An 18676-nucleotide genomic window follows, 5' to 3' on the forward strand; every position below is an offset into this window, starting at 1 on the left:
AAATAAGAGACATTTCTTATTTCCACAAAAAAGAAATGTTAAGCTACATTGAAATTTAAAAAAAATCTACTGAAAATAGGCAACTTTTTCTTCATTGGGATAAGAATGTATTGCTTTCCATGTTTAATGGTCCTTATTAACTCATTCAATGCCAGATATTTATTTCTCTCAAATGGGAAGGGCAGGGGACAGCCAATTTTTGCCATTTTGACAATTTTTGAAGGCCTACAGAAAATTAAGCCCTGTATTTAACTAGGCATAGGAAACATCAAATGTAATCTTGAACTCCCATTTTTTATTCAAAAAAGTATGTATTTACCTTGAGTAAACGACAGTTGAACATTGTTAAGTTTCTTGAAATAATCGTTTCCAGGAAAACTTCTGAGAAAGACAGCTTTTTTTGTGAAAGAGTGCTTTCCACAAATACAAGCGCACTTTGTCCAAACAATAAAATTTTATTACAAGAACACTGAACTTATGCATGAACAATGCATGAACTTTGTTAGAACTTTTCATAGCTCGATGATTCGGGTAACGTGATCACATGAGTTCGGTCGCTGAGGGGCCGCACACACACACTCTCAATCGCTGGATAAAGGAAGCAAAAAGTTCCGTGATGTGTGGACAAAGATCTGATCAAAGCCGTTCCTGCCATCTAACGGTGTTATATCATACTGAAACGATTCCCAGAGGCTTGATACTTACTGATCAACAGCATCAAAGCCTTTAGAACAGTTTTTTATTTAATCAAATAAAAGCAAGACACGTATTTTTACATTTTGGCCCCTCTGGACATTGCTTTTGAAAACATATTTAAGCGTTATGGCACTAAATGAGTTAATGAGTGTCCATGATTACCAAGCACGTGAAGAAGCACATGAGCTCTTGGTGTCCTGTGCTAATGTTGTCGTGCATTTGGAGATCGAACCACTGGAGGCACTCGCTCGGGCTGGCCGGACGCTCGCCTGCATGCGAGTCTCCCATTTTGGCTTGCAGCTCCGCCAGATGCCGCTCGATACTGAAGGACAAAAAAACGTATTTTAAAAAACAGCCAAAACATATTCCGATGACCTCTCTTATTCTGCCAACATGAGAGCTGTGGTAAGGGAAGGCTAGGTGCACTGCAGCAGACAAAAAACCTCATGAAGAGTCATAAACACAGCCCGCAAAATCATTTGCTGCTCCATGCCCTGTGTGGAGGACGGCAACGGCATTTGCCAACACTGTAGAGCCAACATGATTGTTAAGGACCCTAAAGATCCCTGAAAACAAGGGCTCGTGTCAAACCCATCCATCACCAACAAAAACAAGCACACAAAACTGTGGTAAAAAAACACTGTTGCTGCTGATTTTATTGCACTATTTTCTGAACCACCGACAATGTAGGCCAGTCAACAACAACTGGTTGGTTAGTTGCTTGGTTGGATCCCTTAACCACTAAGGTCGCGGGGGCACAATTTCCTGTGTTGTTCCATGGGCAAGTACAGCTTGGTTGTGCCCATCCCTATCCATGCCAACATACCCTGTAAATATTACCTCTATATCAGGGGTGGGGAAACTTTTTGAGTCGCGGGACGCATTGGCTTAAACATTTTTTGAAAGGGCCAGGAGGAGAAAAAAACGTTGATTACATTGCAGTCTCGAATACAAACCTCAGCAATACCTGAGTGTAGCTCCTATGCTGTTAGACAGAGGAAAGAAAAGCTACTGGACTGGGACTAGGTTTGAGGAGTGGTAATATTTATTTTGTTAAATATGTTTCGGGAAGCACTATTTTCTGATGCATTTACAATTTTGACCAGTCGCACTACCTTGTAAATGTTAACTGTACTACTGTACATGCTAATGTTTTTTTTAATCTTATTTTTTTTTCTTTGTTTATCAAATGTTTATCCAGGAGAGCTACGTCTAATCTCAATGTTCATTACGTTGTTATCAATGACAATAAAAACAATTTAACTCTAAATCTAATACAGTTTTCATTATTTTAAACGCTTTAAATTTGTATTCATTTTACATAAAATGAGTCTCATCTAGAGGAAGCTGACATGATTGTACTTCATCGGACAAGGTTGGGAGCGTAAATACGAATGGTGCAGTTTAGTTACTTTAAGTTTCCATCTTCCTTGTGAGTTTTAACACTCGTTTTGGGTTGCAGTACACAAAAAAGGATATGTAGTGGTCAAATAATACACACTGTCCTTTTAAGTCTTTATTTACATGTTTATCCTGGAGTGCCACACCTAATCTCGTTGTAATCAATGACAAGAAAGACAATACTATATGAATATACTGCACACAGTAAACCCTGAACTTCCCCTCCATTCCACATAACCCGTTAAACTTCTTTGATAGTCAAGATATGCATTGCTTTAATACCGACAATAAATCAGTCAGACTCAACACGCCAAAAAGTGTGTTAAGATTTACGGTGACGTATACATAAAACAACCGCGAGAGTGTAAGCAATATGACCACTTGAAAGTAAGGCAAACACATGGACCCCATCTTAAAAGTGCAACATAAGGACCAACGCTCCGCCATTGTAGTGAGTCCTTGAATGCTGTGTATCGAGTTTAAGAAGAAAAAGGCAGATTCCTTGCACACAACGATATTTGCAAGCGTGTGTGTATTCAGCAGCTGGTGAGAAACGCTCTACAACTTCATTACCATCTCAAGTATTATCATTTTTCTTGGCAAACACACCTTTATTAAAGTCCAATAGTGCACTTCCACTCCAAAAAACTACATTTAAATGAAGGGAATAGTCTGAATAGTCTCGCTAAAAAGCTTAATGTGTATTGGTTGATTTTTTACGGGACAATTGGGTTTTATTTTCTGCACTCAAGGTGAAACTTTCACAGTTGTAACCATCCATATACAGTGTAACTCCATGTTTCTGGCAAGCCAAGTAAAAGCACAACAATCTAATTCACTTTTAGAGCAAACAGAAACAGACTTGGTTTATTTTGGTGAGTGAGATAAGTGAAATCATCCTTTTGTTTATTGTTAAAAGTTAAATGTGGAAACTTCTTCTATTTCCATAATGACATCGCTCAGACTTAATACAACACCCACCCCCCCACCGTCAGATTGCCAGATTTCTCGCAAACGGCAGGTATACAGGGTTACTAGTCTGCCACTAGGCATGTACAATAATTGTTCAAATTACTCGAAAAAAATCAGAATTCTTATCCCAGTTGGACTATTCCGTGCATGCAAACGTGGAATGACATTCAACCAAAATAAAGACAAAATCCATTGGTAGTAACATTATATTTGTTTTAAAACAATTATACAATTAAATACTGTACAAACAAACAAACAAACAATAGTTCCGTACACCAGGGGTCCACAACTTTCCTGACAGTATTTAAGTCTGACTATTATTTCAGGTCAGGGCCCAAGGTCAGGATGTTTGTACTTGTTCTATAAGAGCATCCATCCATCCATCCATTTTCTGCACCGCTTATCCTCAGTAGGGTCGCGGGGGTTCTGGAGCACATCCCAGCTATCTTCGGGCAATGGGCAGGGGACAACCTGAACTGGTCGCCAGCCAGTCGCAGGGCACACAGAGACAGACAACTCACTTGCTCATTCACACCTAGGGACAATTTGGACCAGCCAATTAACCTGAAACGCATGTTTTTGGAATGTGGGAGGAAACCCGAGTGCCCAGAGGAAACCCACGCAAGCACAGCAAGAACATGCAAACTCCACACAGGAAGGTTCGATCTCATGACCTCAGAACTGTGCCTCACATGAGCTAACCACTGCGCCGCCGTGCTGCCCTCTATAAGAGCAATATCATTAATATTAATAATGATAATTCGGGTTCCACGATATCTGAATTTTCCTACCCATACCAATGTGAATCTGTGTCCAAGAAGGAGGGGGCATGTGCCTGACTATGTCAGAGATATCGTATGCCTCATGCACGCTATGGAGAGGTAGAGCAGAGACAAGTAAGTTGTGCTGCTACTTATGTAGAAAATCAAAATATATTCTTATAAGGAACAAAAATGCTTAAAATATTTGCGACAAGCTTTATCAGCTGATTGAATATTTAAGCGATGAATTAAGTGACTGATAAACAGGATTATTTCTTTTTATTAAGATGATAACTGTGAAGGCATTATTGTCTTGTTATCGGTACTTCTAGGTTGACATGGATTCAAGGAAAAGAAAATACAAGTAAATCCCTTTCATTATTTAATTATCAAAATAATTGATTGATTAATAAATTATAAATAATAAATGTTTGTTGCAGCCCTGCACACAAGATTTGCTTCTCAGCAAAAAATAATAGAAAAATCTTAATTTATTTGCATATCACTTTTAAAAGATTTTGCATCTCAAAGTGCTGTATGAAAACATTAAATTAACAATAAGGAAATAAACAATCCCCCAAACCCTAACAACCCAGAACTAATAATACATGGACACACACAAATATTGATTTTTTTTAAATTATATAGTGTGAGTGTGTGAGAATGGGTACGTGTGAAGCACATTGTAAAGCACTTTGGGACGTCTTCAGTGACTTGAAAAGAGCTATATAAATGCAGACCATTTCAATTTACATTTAGATGCATTCAAAAACCTAAACAGAATGTATAATGTTTGTTATGCAATAATGTCATAAATAATTAATAACTATTTCCTTTACTGTGGAAAATTACTTTGAAATAATGTTCTTAGCTGAATTGAAATATGTTTTTTAATTAAGTGCATCCATTAATAAAGAAAATATTAAGTATTCAAATGTTAAAGCTATTAATATGAGGTTTAATTTTTAAATTGGATTTTCCCTGCACAAGAAATAGCCCATTAAGAACCGTTTCAGTCCATAAAGTTGAGTTTTACTTTTTCTCATGAGAATAATAAATGTCCAGTTGTGAATGGAAATATTTCCATGACAGTTAATACAAAAATTATGATGACAACAATCTGATTCTAAATGTAATTATTTCTCTGGATATTTTCAACCAGTGGGATGTATTTTTGCCAGTTTTCCTATCTTACGTGCAGAATAATTACCACTAAACATCTAATAAATAAGGACTACATGGTGATAATGTGATTTGCTGAAAACGTAAATTCCTTTTTATGTACCTATGTGAATTTCCTGTGTGTGTCACGGCGTCAGACCGCTCATCCCCCAACTGCAAGTCTATAAAGCGCCTCCTGCTTGCTCCCGAGCCATTAACACATCCAGATGTCTTACAATGGCAACACATTAAATAAGCTTTCAATCTGACACGCTTTCATTTCAGAGGAGGAAAATCGCAAGGGATAAAATGTTATGGACTGCTCCGAACGCCTGTGCTCTAGAATCAACACTGCCGATTTAACTTCCTCTCCCCCCCCACTTACATATCTTTAAAACAGGTCTGATTATGTGTCTAGCCTAAATAGCCGTTTGGAGCAACTTGGTGTTATTTTTTTTTTCCCTGATCGTACTTATTGGCGTATTTTGAGGAGTATTTTATTGAAAAGTGAGCAAGAAGACCTTCAGAGAGCTTGGCTATAAATCATCCATTATGTGCAACACTTATCCTCAGTAGGATCGCGGGGGTGCTGGAGCCCATCCCAGCTATCTTCGGGCAGTGGGCAGGGGACACCCTGAACTGGTTGCCAGCCAGTCACAGGGCACACAGGGACAACTCCCTTGCTCATTCACACCTAAGGACAATTTGGACCTTCCAATTAACCTGACATGCATGTTTTGGGGAATGTGTGAGATCGGAGTGCCAAGGCAGGCACGGGGAGAACATGCCAACTCCACACGGGAAGGCTGTGGTAGCTGGACTTAAACCTTGAGCCTATGCACCGTGGGAATACGCGCTAACCACCCATCCACCGTGCGGCCCCAGCTATAAATCAAAATAGTGTAATTTCATCTCATCAAATCATATTCAATCAAAATGTATCCCTATTGGACTTTTTCGACACACAAAAAATGGGTAATTAAAGAAAAATACATGATTTTCCCCCTAATGGAAAACAGTAAAATAAATGTACAGGAATAATTTGTTTTTTAAGAAGATCAAAATGAATAGACAGACAGACAGACAGATAGACACACAGACACACAGGCACACAGGCAGTTTTTATATGTATATTTAAGCTTGGTAAAAATGAAAGTAAAATAATTGGCGTGCACGTGGTCGCACTAGGGCTTTTTGGCCTTCAGGATTCATAGTTCAGCAGTTATCAGAGAAATCTGGGGTTTCGCTGTCTTCTTTTTTGTCTTTAGCCCTCATGAGGAAATTAAAAGTTTTATTCCATTATTGTGCGAAAATTAAGAGCTATGTTCCCGTCAGATGTCTTGTCCTATAAAGTCTTAAGAACAGAAGCCGATGTATGTTCGAGGTTCCGAGTTCTGGGCTCTGAACCAGGACTTCAAACAGACAGCAGGTTTAAAAATGAGCCTCCATCTGCACAGCACTTCTTTCAGTTGCTCGCTCCAGTTCATTAAGAGCACAACACGTAAATGAAGTACCATTCGGATACGGCTTTTTTACAACAGAACTGAGGTCAGATTTAACTGCCAGACGTCTAGCTTGTTAGTCTGGGATCCTGGAAGACGTTTATGTGATGCTTATGTGATATCCTATGAATAAAGGGTCTGTCATTGTGCAAATGATATCTCGAGTCTGGCAAAAAACTTAAGTCGTTGTTTTTTTTTTTTGTTTTTTTTAAAGAAGTCAATATAAATCTTTGGAAAATAGTTTTCATGGTTTAAAAAAAAAAACAAGGGAAGGAATGAATCAGGATGTAAAACGTCCTAGATGTCTATAATATATATATATATATATATATATATATATATATATATATATATATATGTATATATATATATATATATATATATATATATATATATATATGTATATATATATATATATATATATATATATATATATATATATATATATATATATATATATATATTACATGTTTTATTCATACTACACAAAAAACTATATTCGTTATACATAAAATGATATGACATTATATAAAACTGATCATAATTGAATTGAATTGTTTTTATTGTTATTGATAACAACGTAGTAAATGAGATTAGACATGGCCCTCCAGGGTAAACATGTAATAAAGACTAATTTCAGGTTAAACGGCAGAATAAAACATTTAGGACGTTGCCCAAGTTCTAATAATAGTGCAATGTTTGTGAATGAGAAAGAATTGTGCATCGTAACAATAGTGCAATGAAAAGAAATGCAGCAACAAGTTTTGTGTGCTCGTTTAGGAGGTAATGGCCCTCGGGAAGAAGAATGATATACACAATATAATATTCACAACCCAACATTTCTTTGTAATACATACGTTGATACGCCAACTATATTATTTAAACATAATTAAAATATTTTTGTGAGACATTTTTTTTTTAATTGCAAGGGATTTCCTCTTTTTAAATTCTTTACCGTAATTATTCCAGGTTAGGATAAGAAAATTGCTGTATTTTTTTGTCCGTTTTTTTTATCCAGAAAATTAAAGAAAATTACATTTAGAGCTTACAATATTATTTTTCTTTCCTTTAGTAAGGAAAATTAAATGATCTAGAACTACTACAAAAATACTACAAAAACAATATTATAATACAGAAATACCACTGCAGAAATATTACACCAGAAATATTACACAAAACAACTACGGTAATATTACAAAATACTAAAGACATACTACACATATACTGCTTTGAGAATATTTAAAAAATATTTTTTACGAGATACTAAAAAATTACCTCTAGAGTAATATTACAATACAAAAATACTCCTACCGAAATATAAAAATGGCAATACTGCAAAAATACAACTACAATAATACTAATAATACTAAATCTATACTAAAAAAAATCTACTATGGAGATACTACAAAAATAATACTGCACAAATATTACAAAATATTACTGCTCAAATCTGACAACAGAAATACTACAATGATACAACTGTAGTAATACTACACAATTAATTATATGCAATAAAGTACTTAAAACAGGGAACTATATGATTGTTCTTTCATTGTAAGTGTTCCAAAACCATAAATGAAAACTTTAGTTAGGTCCCCAGGATCAGACCCTTTTCTGAACCCCAATTTTTTTAACCCAATGTTGCCCCCAACTCCAAATAGTTACCCACCCCTGATCTAAAGGATAGAAATCCTGTAAAAATGTATACACAAAAAGACTCGGGTACAATATTTTCTCAACCGACTCTTTCCTCCTACAAAACTTTTATCCTCATTTCTTCTCTCCACTCACACCTTTCCATTACACCTACTTATGTGTTATCTAGTCAATACGGATGGTTTGCGTCAGGAAGTCTATCCAGCTCCCCACAATGTTGTGACCTTTTGGCTAGCTGGTGTGAAAGCTACCTTCAGCCCTAATCAACTTGGAAGGATTAGCTCCCGTTCTCGTAACTTCCTTCTGGAAGCGGCTCAGACAGACACCGGCTGCACATAAAAGGAACGTGGGAAAGAGGTAAGTAAGAAAACAAAAACAAAGTAGCAGCAGTAAAAACCATTCGGCTCTTCCGCTAACAATAAGATGTGATGGCAAAGAACGTAACAAAAGACCCCGCAAGCAAAGAAAAATCGATTTTCTTGGTTTCTTGACGAACACATCCGATATATCCTCAAGAGTGATGTACCATGTTTTCTGTTCTATAATGCACACCTGATTATAAGGGGCACCTTCAAATAATTAGTATTTTGTGATCTATTTGCATGTATTAGGCGCACCTGAGTATCAGGTGCATAGTATCAAAACTACAATTAGGGCTAGGGTTGCACTAAAAATAAATAAGTACCGGATTTGTGTATTGATTGATCAGTCGAAATATATTGCTGATCACAATTGCAAAAATTGAATGCAACAGGAATCAAATCAGGATAGTGGCGGGGATAGCGCTGGATCATGTCCACTAGACCAGGATTCTCTAACCTTTTTTAAACTGAGAGCTACTTATTGTAACGAATTAGCACAAAGGGTAGACTGTTTGATACTGTATTTCAAAAAAATAACTGTTAAAATAAATGCTATTACCAGGTTGAATAGATTCAACCCATAAAAATATAATTTTACTAGAAGACCACAATGGCCCAGCACTGGTGAGCTATATTCAGAACAGGTTCACGGGCATGTCAGCTGTCCATAGGGGGCACCATGGTGCCCGCGGACACCAAGTTGGAGACCCCTGCACTATACCACTAGTAATACAGACAGCCCACAAAAAGGCATTACCTTTAATGTTATCATCACACTAATTTTAGTCGAGGTAGCACGTTGTTGCTGTTATTATTGGGACAGGCTGTGAGAATATTGTCAGACATTAAATCGGTCTGTGATACAGAAAAGGTTTGGGGCCACTAAAATACAGTATTGTATCGCCGACTATAAAAATCTTTGCAAGGCGAATACGATTCTGAACTGAATGAATAGAAAGGTATTGTGGGAAGTAATCCGGTTATCATGAAATAAATAATATAGATAAATGCATGGCCGCATGTCTTCAAGATTTGTCACTTACAATGCTTACTTTGAGGTGAGAAAATGTGAAACCTAATGTGATTTTGATTCTGTTTTCTCATTTCCCTAACATTTGTACCTGGTACCGTGACTTAAATAGTGTGATGATGAGATAAGAATCATTGCCTTTTCCTACATCATCAATGTCCATTGTGGCCAAGTGGTAATGATTCTGCAGTGTTATCGTCAAGATCTGGATTCAATCCCAGTTGCTAAGATTGTCAAAAAATTATGGTCAGTGATAAATATCAATTGCACAAATATGATATTACACTGGTATGCATTTCTAGATTTTTTTTTTTGTACAAAATGAACACTGGATTATAAGGAGCACGTTGACTGTCTAGCTTGTCGAAAACATTTACCGTATATTCTGGAGCACGTTCAAATTTCTGGCCAATTTGGGGTTTTTGGGTGCGCCTCGTAGTCCAGAATATACGGTAATTGTTTTCGACAAGCTAGACAGTCAACCCCCATCGCCATTGCCACTTTCTTTTTACCCCAAATAACCCCCCCAATTTTCAGCGAGGAGGTCTTTTATTAGATATGATGGCACATTTCACAGCTCCCTGACTTACAGAAACCCAATCCCACGATTAGTCAGCGCTTTGACGTTATCTTAAGTTCCTTGTCAGAATTAATTTAGTGTGGGTGGGCTACAGTGGGGGTTGTCTTTTGTGCTTAGCCTACATGATGAAGGAGGAAGGGAAAGATCTTTTTTCAAATAAGCCCAAACTGTAGTCAATGCCAACAGATCTAAATATCACCTTGGTCAAAGAACCCCATTCTGTGACGGGAATCTGAGCAAACCAGGTTGATAAAGACCAGGTGAAAACGGATCCTAGCCGGACTTGGCCCCGGCCCACTTAGTGCCCTCACCTCTGGAGAAACGATAAGCCTGATTTGGTCGGGTGAACACAAAGCCTGACAAAAATCTTGCACACAATTGCAACATACCGATTATCACAAGCACCTGATACTTCCTAACACAGTTGCAATTTGAGAGCAGCGGTTTGGCCAGACGGGATTACTTATCTCGACCCGCTTGGCCTGAGCTAAAACTTCATTGCAAACGCAGGCCCAAACCTGCACAGCATCAGACAGAAAAAAACTTGCAACTTGAGAGGCATCAACACAGCCCAGAAAATCATCAGCTGGTCTCTACCTTGTCTGGAGTACATTGCCAACTCCCAGAAGAGAAATTGACATACTGTATCTATTCGTGTGTAATGCAGTTTTTTTTTTTACCTAAAATGTAAACTACATGGAAGATTTTGTGTTTTTTTTCTGCAAATGTCTAAAATTATGGTATACAGAAAAAAAGAAAGTTGTTTCATTTTCGAAATAATTTGAATTTCAGTTTGTGTAAGCAATGACTACGGAAGTTTATCGGTTCAAACAAATTTATTGTGCTGGTCCATTTTGCTAACTCAAGCTCAGGTGCCCTTAACCAAGGCTTATTTGCAATCCAGTGTTGCTAAAACAAAAATGGCCGACTTTCAGTTCCCTCAAGATTCTACTACTAGGGCTATTTAAGAACGTCTTAAGTTGATTTTCAAAGTAATCGAAGAAGACAGATTCCCAGCATTTGATGCCAAGAAAAAGTTCAATTTACTACTATTATTATTATTATTATTAGTTGGGAAAAGCTCCTATTAAGTGTGTAGGCTTTGCACACAGGTGTGGTTTTTGTGGTTTTGGTCTTAGGAATCGTTTCCAGGAAAATAACTTATCTAATATGAAGAGACATCCTCATACTATCAAACTACAGCTAGTATCATAGATGCCAATTTGAAGTTATGTGTCCCATCCTTAGTGGATTATAAGAACCTTTTCATATTGAGGGGATTATAGGAGCCAGGACCCTCAATATTCTGTCTTGAATTAATACATCAAAGAAACATTTATTTAACAACACAAATTCGGTGATTGTGTACTTGCTGGTGGTCGGCATTATAAGATGATCCCGTTTGTACAAAGCAAGATTTTTCATAGATCTGGTTTCTGGATCTTGTACGGTGATGCTCTTTGCTACGAATAAATACCCACCCCACTTTTCCAGCCAAAGACTCTTTCAAAAAGAAGGAACTTCGATAGACGCACCATTTTCCCCCAAGACACCCTCTTCTTGGATTATTAGAATACCTAAGCGACCTGAAAAACTGACCAACACCAGCGATAGACAGAACCAGACCCACCTATCGACACCGTCTCCATGTCAGTCTCCCCACGTCAGTTTCCCTACTCCAGTCTCCCCACTGCAGTCTCCTCACACCAATTTCCCCACACCCACGATGAACTGAACCACTGACATAGTCTGTACGCCCGTCTCTCCAAGTCAGTCTCCTTACGGCCACGTTAGACGGAACCACATCCACCTACCAACACTGTCTCCACGTCAGTCTCCCCACGTCAAACTCCCCACGTCAAACTCCCTATATCAAACTCCCCATTCCAGTCCCCCTGCTCCAGTCTCCCCATGCCCGCGTTGAATTGAACCACAGCCACTGTTTCTACACCCTATCTCTCCATGCCAGTCTCCGCATTGGTTCTCAACTGGTTTTATTTCAGAACCCAAATAAAAAAAAAAAACATGTTTACTTCTCAAATGTGTTTTAGGATTGTGCAGTTTAAAACAGGGATAGGATATATTCACCTCCATCCATCCATTATCTGCACCTCCAATCCTCAGTAGGGTCTCGGGGGTGGTGGAGCCATTTTCGGGCAGTGGGCAGGGGACACCCTTAACTGGTTGCCATTCCATCGCAGAGCACACAGAGACAGACAACTCACTCGCTCATTTACACCTAGGGGCAATTTAAACCGGCCAATTAACCTAACATGCATGGAATGTGGGAGGAAACCGGAGTGCCCGGAGGGAACCCACGCAAGCACGGGGAGAACATGCAAATTGCGCACAGGAAGATTCGATCCGATGACCTCAAAACTTACCACTCAGCCGTCGTGCCGTCCATATATTCATCTATTTTTTCTCAAAACCAAATGACCAGAAAAACAAAATCGGCTGCAAGTACCATGTATACTGGCACAAAAGCCTACATCTCAATTAAATAACCCACTAAAACTGTTTTAAAATGGCCCCAAACTAAAATAAATTCAAAACATCAATTAAGAGTGTAACTACAAATAGATAATAATTAAAATATGTTTTTTTTTATAAAGATCACTAAACTGGAAAAAAATAAAATGTAACATTTTTAAACCATTTACTTTACCATCCACAGTGCTTCAATTGCAGACACTTATACAGATTTTTTGTATTTCACAATCGTTTCCTTGTTTGACTCGATCACTGTTGTCACTGCTTTCCACTTTTCCTCCCTCCTATCACTGACTTTCTTTGGACCCATTATTATGGGCTGAAAAAGGAAATAAAACTAACAAAAACACAATAAAACGCTCAAATGCTACGATTGAAAAAAACAGAATGGCATTATTACCATTGATAGTTAAGTAATTGACCCTCGTTTTTTTCTTCACTTAGCATTATTTTGCTAAGGCAAAGACCTACAACCCACTGAAAATGGGTCAAGTCAAGTCAAGTTTGCATAGCCCTTAATCACAGCAAGTCTCAAAGGGCTGCATAGACCACAGATTATTGCAAACCACAGAGTATTATGACACCATCCCCTGATCTAAAACCTACATGAGGGCAAGGAAAAACTCAAAAATCTCAACATGAGGAAAATGGAGAGACAATGAGAAGGGACCGCACATAAAGTAATCCCCCTTGCAGGATGACCAGGCTGCAATGGATGTTACAATAACAAATAATAAATAGATATTGTCAACATTGAATATAGGTTTTTTATATGCTGAAGAATAGAAGTGTGTTTTAAGCTTAGATTTAAACATTTCCACTGAGGTTGCAGATCGAATCTCGGGGGAAGAGTATTCCACAGCACCGGGTCCAGATGGAGAACGCTCTCGAACCTGCGGATCTCTTCTTGGCTCTTGGGATCACAAGTAGACCAGCATTTTCAGAGCGAAGGCTCCGGACCGAAACGTAGGGGTCCACGAACGAATTTTGGGTCCCAGCCTACTAGTTGAAAAATACTGCTCTAGGGCACATTTCCAATATTTGAGAACTTGACAGTCACTGGTTATCAGTTGGGAGGACTTCACGCCAGTTCCTGATATCCTTTTCTCTCCTACAGTTTCGTAATGCATCCCAAAAACTACTGATAAGTCTGTTTCTAGATAAGTTTGTGTGTGGAGCCCACCCTCGTTGTTAGCCCAAAAATTGTTTTTATGTGGAAGGATCCAGGCGGGGCTACAGAGTTGCTGACCAGTGAACCCCCATAGCGGGCAAAGGATTGCCTTATTTTTAGCCCCATTCTCTATTATCTTGATGCTTTGTTCTCGTAATGGTTATCCCTCTCCCATCTGCAGGAACACAAAATAACCCTTTAATGCTTAGAAAGCAGAAAAATGGACTGGCCTTCAGTAATAAGCCTTGAATTACCTTCCCAAGGGTTTTCGTTTCAAGATGTGGAATCTTCAATTATTATGTTCCCATTTAGACGAAGGAAGGAAAAAAAAGAGAGGGAGGGTGAGAAAAAAAGGGAGAGAGTCCCAGACGTTAGGGGTGCCGGAGTGAGTCTTTGTTCGCGGGATACATTTAGCCCGACCTTCATCATCCGCCCTCGTCAAACGATAAAAAGGGCCGAAATATAGATTTCTCTTTTTCTCGGCCCGGAGCGTTGCACTTTATCAATCCATTTGCGCAATCACTGACAGACGTTTTTATCTTTTCAATCTGTAACATTTAATTCTGGCTTAAGTGTTTCATGCTGTTTTATGTTTACCCCTCCCTTGTATTTCAGTATGTCAGTTATTGAATGCATGATTTTGGTACTTACAGATTGAGAAATAGTCAAATGGGATAACAAAAATAAGGTGATACTGCCAGATTGTCATTGTAGCAATTTATTGTTGACATACAATATTAGAAGCAGCAAATATGAATTCAATTTGTGGAGTTTTACCACATTGTTGTGACCAATGAATTCCTTCGGTTTGTTTTTAGTACGAATATTTTAGTAAGGATAGTGCAGCCTACAAGTCTATTAAGACAAAGATCAGACATTTATGCAAATATTCCTTCTAATACGTATATGTATAAATACGTAAAATAGACAGCAAAGTTCAAAACAATAGTTACAGGCAACAATGCTTTGGGATACACATATTTGACATAATTTTTCAGGCCCAACAAATACATAGACTAATTGTAAATATAGTAACGTATGGCTGGCAAAAAATGAACTCTTATATGTCATGTTGATATTTTTATGTGACGCCATAAACCAGCATTTACCCACAGGCCATGTTATGCTAATGATAAGACAGCTAGCATTGCAGACACGGCTACAGGCTAGTGGTACCTTATACTCAATTGTATTCATACAGGATTTATATAGCAACATTATAGAGAAAAACGTCTAAGAATACCATACTAGTTGGCTAATCATTAAAACAAGCTAGCAAGTAAATAATAAGCATTTGAAAATGTACCTAGTAACAAAGTGACCTCTTGTTTATGTTTTATTTTTGCTAATGCTAGTAGCTAAGGTGCTAGTATTAGCGTTTTAGTTGTTAATGCTTGAAACTACAACTGTTCACCAAATATATATATATTGCAGAAAGCAGTACTGTATATCAACCGTCAACTTTTGGTTGTATCTAACAAAGTGTCAGGTTAAAATAATATACTGGATTAACCATTTTCCATTTCCTTGGTGATAAACAGCTGTTTTGCCGTCCCCTTATTGTAAAATTCGATATGATCGTGTCATGCCATCAGATATAACCATTTTGGTGTTAGATAGCTTGAGATTTAAATCCCAGAGAGATACTTGCTGCCTTGTGAGAATGAGATAATAATAAATCTCAAACCAAAAATGATGCACTCTTCTTGTTTACGGCTTTGTGGAACTTAAGTGAAGGAGGAAAAAAACAACACTGTCATATGGAGAATTACTTTTATTTACGCAAATGGCAGCAACTGTGGGTTGGGATGTTTTGATGCTTCTCTATCAAGTAGTATTTTTCAACCTAAAAGCAAAATTAGCTGTTACACCTGTTTTTCTCATAAACAGGATGTCAACACATAACAATGGGTACGTAACATGAAAATAAGCACATCGGGAAAGGGAGTTTGACATTAAATTAAGCCATTTTATTTAAATGGACACTGTTATAACTCAAATGATGTTGTATTTGAAAAACGTGGTCAATTTGGACGCACCTGTTGGCATTGAGTTTGAGTTTTTCTTCTGTGTCTTTGATGAGCTGCTCAAAGTCTAACTCGCTGGCGAAGGGCGGGACCACCAGCCCAACATAGGATTGATCATCGGGAAACTCTGCTGGCCACTCCATGTTGCTCTATGAAGACAAGGAAAATATTAGTAACTCATTGGCTCACATTGACAGCCACAGACGTCAAAAAAATATTCTAGCTATTGACTTAAAAAAATGTAATTCTAAATCAGTTGCAACTGACGGTTGTAGACCTCAAAGATCAATTTAGCTAGGCTGCCATAGACGTCTGTAGACTTCAAAGACTCATTCAAGTTTGGCTGCCATAGAAAGCTGTAGAGGTCAAGGATCAACTGGCTGGGCTACATGATCAAATACAGAATTGTACGAGTTTTTTTTTTTTTTTTTTGCAATTGTCCATTTTGCTTTCCGTCACATGAACCAAGCCACAGAAAAAACAAACAAAAAACAATAAGCCCAGTTTGGTCTAAAGCCTTGAATCCAATCTATGTAGTTGCTTTCAAAAAGTATTTTGGCGTCTTGATGAAACTTAAATTCCAGTAAACATCAAAGATATATTCTAACTAGGTTGTCACAAACAGCTATAGACTTGAAAGATCCATTCTAGTTAGGCAGCCATGGACTATTATTGACGTTAAAGATCAATTTAACCCGGCTGCCAAAGCGGCTCTCTATACCTGTAGACATCAAAGATTCATTATAGCTAGGCTGCGACTGACGGTCGTAGAGGTCAAAGATTCATTGTAGCTAGGCTGCCATGGAAGGCTACAGACATCAAAGATCTATTCTAGATAGTCTGCCATAGACTACTTTTGAAGTCAAAGATGTTTTCTTGTTAGGTCTGCCATAGACGGCTGTGGTCATCAAAGATCAATTACAGTTAGCCTGCAATAGACTGCTATAGTTGTCAAAGATGCATACTAACTAGGCATCATAAACATTTGAATATGTCAAAGAACCATTCTAACTAGGCTCCCATGGAAAACTAGAGACAATTACGGTCCATTTCAACTAGGTTGCCATAGACTGTCGCACACATCACAGATCCATTCTAGCTAGGCTGCTATAAAGTCAAGAAATGTCAAAGATAATTTGTGTTAGGCTGCCATAAGCTAATATGGATGTCAAAGTTCCATTGTAGCTAGACTGCCATTGACATTCATATATGTCAAAAGATACATTCTAGCTAAGCTTTCCTAGACAACTATATACATCAAAAATCCATTCTAGCTATGTATCTACAGAATGCTATAGATATCAAAAATCCATTCTAGCTAGTCTGCCATGGATGGCAATACACGTCAATATAATTTTTAGTCAGAGTACCATAGGCGGCTTTAAATTTGATGATCCATTATAGCTAGTCTGCCATAAACAGCTACAGACGTCACAGAACCATTTTAGCTAGTTATTGAGATAAAATCATAACCGTTTCACAAACAACAGTCATCACAGAAAGGTGCAGTCAGTATTAAATCAGCTTCGAAGATTGACGCGGCCTCCTGTCAAGGAGCACTCGAGCTGTTGGCAATCATACGACGCCTCCGCAGACAATTGTCTTGTTAGAGCTTGCAAAATCAATTGCACCTGAAACAAATGGAAGGTTATCACTGACAGTCTGCATCCTCTGCCCTCACAAGATCATCCGCAACCAAATGACCCTTGAAGAGAACGCATTCCCCTGAACCAATTCCCCTGGGGAAAAACACACCACCCAAAATAATGAGCCGCTCTTCAGTCCAACCTTTGAATAAACAACCCTTCTCCTTATTGCCGTGCCAGTGTCGAGGGGCATACAGCCCTCCCTCGTCTCCGCGGTGCTTAACGTCCCTGCAAAAAGCCGACTCCCTCCCACCTGTGTAGCGTCACCGGGTCTCACATCAACATTGTCATCAAGCAGAGTCAAGTGGAAGGTAATGGAGAGTGTCTATGTCAATTTGGCTTTCTCACACTCCGCATGCCGCCCGGGTCCGTCGTCATGTGCTCTGATTTTAATAATCCCCATCAAACGGAAAACTGCTCTGCCGTAGCGCACCGCCGCTACCCTCGCCGATGCACACACTCGATGCCACTCCGGCTGACAGGAAGCTCAACATTCATTTAGTCTGCACAAAGGGAGGCCTGTCCAAGTGGACAAATATTATTTTCCCCCACACTGACAGCCTCACCAGTTAAGCTTGTCCTTTTATTATTTTGCCTTCCTTTCTCTGTCATCATCATGAGGAGCTGTTGCTTGAGGGAAATCTTTTCACTCTATGGATTAGGAACGCCAAAACCGAGATGATTAAGCCTTAACTAGACAGTCCCTGGATGTGAGCTGCACTCATATGATATGACCACACCTGTTGTTATCAGTATTGGGAGTAAGGCGTTCCAAATAAATAATTTTTTTGGGGAGTACTTTAAAGAGTACTTTAACACGTTATTAATAAAAACCCTACTAGGTGAGATGGAGCCGTATGATGCAGGTGGGGTAAACCAGTTTATGCTGTAGGGCCTCTCTGTCGATTAAGTGTGCTGTGGGCTTAATGTTAGTCATTTTGATTGTAGGCTGATAAACTATAGATACATACAGTGTGTGTTGTTTTCATTATAAAACTTATTATATAAGGCTTTTAATCTTTTAAGTCTCCTGACAAATTCGTTTTTTTTGGGTCCGATATGGCTCTTTCAACATTTTAAGGTAACGACCCCTGGGCTAGCTTGTTGTTCTGCCGCCAGAGCCTGTTAAAAAAAGTATTGAGGCTTTAAATGTGCTACTTGTGCTTATTTTACGTCGTTAAATTATACTATTTCTATTGCATTGTTTAGTAAACAACT

The 18676-nt window shown here is 38.4% G+C and overlaps 1 protein-coding gene across 1 annotated transcript in view; it reads right to left on the reverse strand.

Annotated features, from left to right (window-relative positions):
• The window catches only part of kiaa0825 (KIAA0825 ortholog), a 215324-nt gene extending 197310 nt beyond the window's left edge, over positions 1–18014 (reverse strand). Inside the window, exons 1-3 of the mRNA XM_088336394.1 lie at positions 17807–18014; positions 15825–15961; positions 859–1018 (exon numbers count right to left, since the gene is read on the reverse strand). Coding sequence (XP_088192520.1) covers positions 859–1018; positions 15825–15961; positions 17807–17836 — 327 coding nt within the window. The 5' untranslated portion in view covers positions 17837–18014. The remainder of the gene's footprint in view (positions 1–858; positions 1019–15824; positions 15962–17806) is intronic.
• Positions 18015–18676: the final 662 nt, after the last annotated feature.

The sequence above is a fragment of the Urocampus carinirostris genome, chromosome 5 (assembly GCF_059441175.1).
Source record: "Urocampus carinirostris isolate Australia breed hairy pipefish chromosome 5, RoL_Ucar_1.0, whole genome shotgun sequence".
Classification (NCBI taxonomy): domain Eukaryota; kingdom Metazoa; phylum Chordata; class Actinopteri; order Syngnathiformes; family Syngnathidae; genus Urocampus; species Urocampus carinirostris.